The sequence below is a fragment of the Populus trichocarpa genome, chromosome 1 (genome assembly GCF_000002775.5).
Source record: "Populus trichocarpa isolate Nisqually-1 chromosome 1, P.trichocarpa_v4.1, whole genome shotgun sequence".
NCBI classification, from domain to species: domain Eukaryota; kingdom Viridiplantae; phylum Streptophyta; class Magnoliopsida; order Malpighiales; family Salicaceae; genus Populus; species Populus trichocarpa.
In genome coordinates this window covers 15,851,268-15,855,377 of record NC_037285.2, presented here as the reverse complement: position 1 = coordinate 15,855,377, position 4,110 = coordinate 15,851,268, and the positions used below count along the sequence as shown (strand labels likewise).

The 4,110-nt window shown below is 34.0% G+C and overlaps 1 protein-coding gene across 2 annotated transcripts; it reads left to right on the top strand.

The window, feature by feature from the left end:
- The first annotated feature begins 454 nt into the window (after positions 1–454).
- LOC7472981 (uncharacterized) lies at positions 455–3,149 on the top strand. Of its 2 annotated transcripts, none has more exons than XM_002299608.4 (3): positions 455–1,196; positions 2,224–2,295; positions 2,871–3,149. In XM_002299608.4, the coding sequence occupies exons 1-3, from the start codon at positions 612–614 to the stop codon at positions 2,874–2,876; spliced, it is 663 nt and encodes a 220-aa protein (XP_002299644.2). In that variant the 5' UTR covers positions 455–611; the 3' UTR covers positions 2,877–3,149. The 2 variants fall into 2 exon arrangements, with proteins under 2 accessions (XP_002299644.2, XP_024463539.1); XM_024607771.2 differs by having other exon boundaries at positions 459–1,196; positions 2,867–3,149.
- The last annotated feature ends 961 nt before the right edge of the window (positions 3,150–4,110 follow it).

The window sequence follows — 4,110 nt, the reverse complement described above, 5'->3', positions numbered from 1 at the left end:
TTCCTTTTCATGTTCCCTCACTATATACATCAAATCAAGATATTTCTTTCTATATGTTAACACCTCACTTTCTAAATTTGAGTAAAATTTAACCTTGTTTTTTCTCAACAAAAAAAAGATAAAGAAAAAGAAAATCTTGCTCGATGCTTATTTATCTTTCACTAATATTTTTCTGCTCTTTCTTTAGAGTTCACTACTAATTAAGACGTCAATAATTTATATAAATATAAATAAAGATGTTAAACTAGCTAGACCTTGAACTCTAGAGTCCAATATTCCCTTTTTCTTGGAAATAAAAACACGTACTTCACGTCTCACTTGTGTGATGCTAAAGTTATTACTTATTAGTACTGGTACACACCTCAGAGAAGCAAAAGTGATGATGATGATGACCTTAACGTGACAAACAAAGCTCGTCACACTCATGTCCTCCCCACATGAATGACCCCAGCAGACAATCCCACCAGCTAGGAAGGCTCCTCTACAATTTCCCCGCATCATAACAAAACCTTGAAGAGCAAAACACCAAACCCCGCAACCTCTACTCACTTTCCTCGCCAAAATTATTTTCCCTTTCCCCACCCTTCCTCCCCGTAATTCTCACGCCCTTTATGGCTCTTCCCAAAAGTACTGAACCGCCACTTCCACTTTCACCAACTCATTGCTATACTCTAATACCATGTGATCAGCATGAAGAAGGAGGCGTTGTGTTACCTTTTTACCGCCACCCCACCACTCAGGACTGCCGTCGATGGCCAATGATAATCGCTATAATATTCCTCCTCCTCCTTTCAACGCTTGTCTATGTTTTTTGGCCCTCCGATCCCACGGTCAAGGTCGTGAGGCTGCGCCTAAACAAGATACACATACACACCTTGCCTATAATTAACATTGACATATCCTTGTATGTTTCTTTGAAAGTACGCAACGTCGATGTGTATTCCATGGATTTCAGAAGTCTTGATGTTGCTGTAAAGTACAGAGGGAAGAGGCTGGGTCACGTGAGATCTGATCACGGTCACGTGAGGGCACTAGGATCATCCTACGTGCATGCTGGAGTAGATTTTAGTGGGATCAGTGTTTTGTCTGACGTGGTCTCCTTGCTCGACGACTTGGCTAGGGGTACGGTGCCGTTTGATACTGTCACCGAGGTTTCTGGCAGGCTTGGGTTGTTGTTCTTTGGGTTCCCTATGAAGGTAAAATTATAGGATTTTATTTTATTTTCTTGACATGTACTATAAGCGTTCCAATTTTGAAGCTTTTTATCGGTTAGAGAGACAAAATTATTTAAGGTAATGTATGTCAGTTGTGATTATTAATTAAGATAGTATTTGGTATTATAATAACATTATAATATCATTGGTTTTTTGCTTAAAAATTTATTATTTTTTTATTTTTTAAAATTTAAATTTTGACATCAGAATTTCAATACGATTTAAAAATTAAAAAATTTAAAAAAAAATTAAATTTTTTAAAAAATTATAGATGGATGAATCGCAAAAACAAACATTATATAACCCATTCATACAAGGGAAAAATATTTTTCAATATATGATTTACAACATACATTTATTTATTTATTTATTTTTGTCAAGATTTTATCATCCATTGCGTACATTAATTTACAAGTAAGCCTTGCATAATCTCTTAAGGTAAGCTTGGAAGTCATAAAAGGATTTTTGAGATGCTAGGAATTAAGGATTGTCTAGGATGGAAAAGGGGGAGATCTTTTTGCAAGAAATCATCTTTCAGGCGTACAGTCATGATGATTTTAGTTGCACATCGTTGAAGTAGCGAGTTTTCTCACTCCATGCATGACAGCAGGGTCCACTCTTGAATATATTCGATACCAGAATACATATATATGGAGCTCAAGAACCTTGTACATGTACATCTGCTGCAATTACTCGCTAGCCAAGTTATTGGGATTGAACACAAGTCATAGAAAAATGCACCAAGTTTTGAAGCCTTCAATCAATATGCTAATTAATTTTTTGAATTGTTCTAGGCAACGTTCTTACACTGAATTATATGTTAACAATTTGTCAGAACTGATTCTTTCTGCCCCCTTTTTCCCTTTTTATATGCTCCAATGCTTCTGTTATATGTATTATGTATTGCTTGTAAGTTGTGAGATCCCTCTGCTGATGCAGTAACTTATATGATCTAGTTCTATCGATTCCTTGTGTTTCTTATACCAATTTTGATTCTGTCTTAATACAGGCAAAATTGTTCTGTGCGGTTCTGGTAAATATAAATAACCAGACAATTGTTCGTCAGACTTGTTACCCTGAGGTCAGTAGGCATTGCTCTCTTTGTTACTTACTATATATTGTTATTGGCAATGGCGTTGGGGGTGGCCATTGCTGATCATATTATGTATTCTTCAATGCAATTTCTCTGTAAACGAATGCCATATAATACCTTAACACCGCACAATCTAAAATCATGGGATTGCTGCAATCCCTTGATTTCTTTCCGGTGGCCTTCCCGTACAAGTTACAGTGCAGTTCTGGAGCGGTGGTTGACCTGTTGATTGCACGATGCCCGGAGTCGACTCTTTTTTCTTTTGAAAATATGATAGTGATCTGTGATTAACCAGCCTGCTTAGGGGGGATTTAGCATGACGTTATGTTTTTGTGCATTATTGGGGGATTAGTAGTCAAGATTAGTTAATATAATCAGATTATTGTTTGTTTGTTATAATTCGAATACTCAAATCTGTATATTAAATATTGAGAATTTATTTATTTTTTAATAATTGTCTAGCTATTTCTCACAATTGAAAGTAATCTTGTGATAACATTCTCTTAATTAATTAAGAGTAGCTCGCTTTTTTAGCTAAAATATATATGTATCTGTGTAGTCAGAGATGAATTTGAAGCCTTGAGGCAGGTGGTGCAGCATAAGCTAAAAGATCCAGTCAGTGCTCCTCCATGTATAGACAGGAAAACCTGGGCTAGTGAAATTGGAAGCATGCATATGCACTGTTTCTCCTATCTGTATGTATTTTTACCTTGAGAATCATTAATTCTGTGTATGTATATATGTCCATGGCATTTGTAGTATTATTACTACTACATATCAACTTAATCATCAATTTTGTACTCAATGATGCAGCGTATAAGCATTGGACTTTCTGTTTTTTCTTTCTTTTTCTTTTTTTTTTCTTTTTTTTTGTTAATAACTAGTTTATTGAGGGTAGTTTGGTCTTTTACTCCTGATTAATTCATATTAAAATATAAAAAAATTGTTGTTGCGTGTTATACACATGTCAGCGTGTGGAAGGTGCATAAGCACTTTTGACGACTCGGGCAGCGCCTTCGAGAGTGGCCAATATTATCCTTCCACCGTGTCGTTAATTCCTTTTCCTCCTGGTACAGCATGTGTCAGTGGTAACATGGTAGTTTGTTCCCAGAGAATTTTTTTTTTCTCCTTCTTTAAAATTATAGGTTAGTCCTATTTGTTGTTGATATATTAACTTTAGTCCTTATTCTTTTGTTGATTTTGTAAGAGAATTATTTGTTATCAATTTATTCTTTCAATTTTAATTTGTCATTTTTTTTCATTTTAGTCCTTATTCTTTTGATTTTTTTTCCTTAGCCTTTTTGTAAAAAATTTAATGGTTTTCAATTTCATTCTTTAGTCCAAACTTATGATATATTATTTTTTCTAATTTGATCCTCATTCTTTTTTTTTTCTTTTGTTAAAGTTATTTTTTTTCAATTTAACCTTCCAATTAAAAATTTTTTGTTGCCCTCTAATTTTTTTTGTTTTGTTTTGATTTTCACCCTCATTCTTTTAATAACTACTTTTTTAAAATCCTTTTGTGTTTTTCCTGATTTTATCCTTCATTGTTTGATTTGGTAGGGATTGGGCTTCGTATTTTTTTCAAGTCTAATTATTTGGGTCACGAGTTAGACATGTTGTTCGCCCCAGCAGCATTTTCTAAGAAAATATAAGGGCCCGCACGCGTGGGCCCTCTCTTTTTTTTTCTAATCTTTCTTTTAAAAAAAGATATACCTTTTTTTAACATGTGTTTTTTAAAATAATTCTTTAATTTATATCTAAATTAATACTCCTTTTCTCTAATTTTTTTTATTTTGTTTA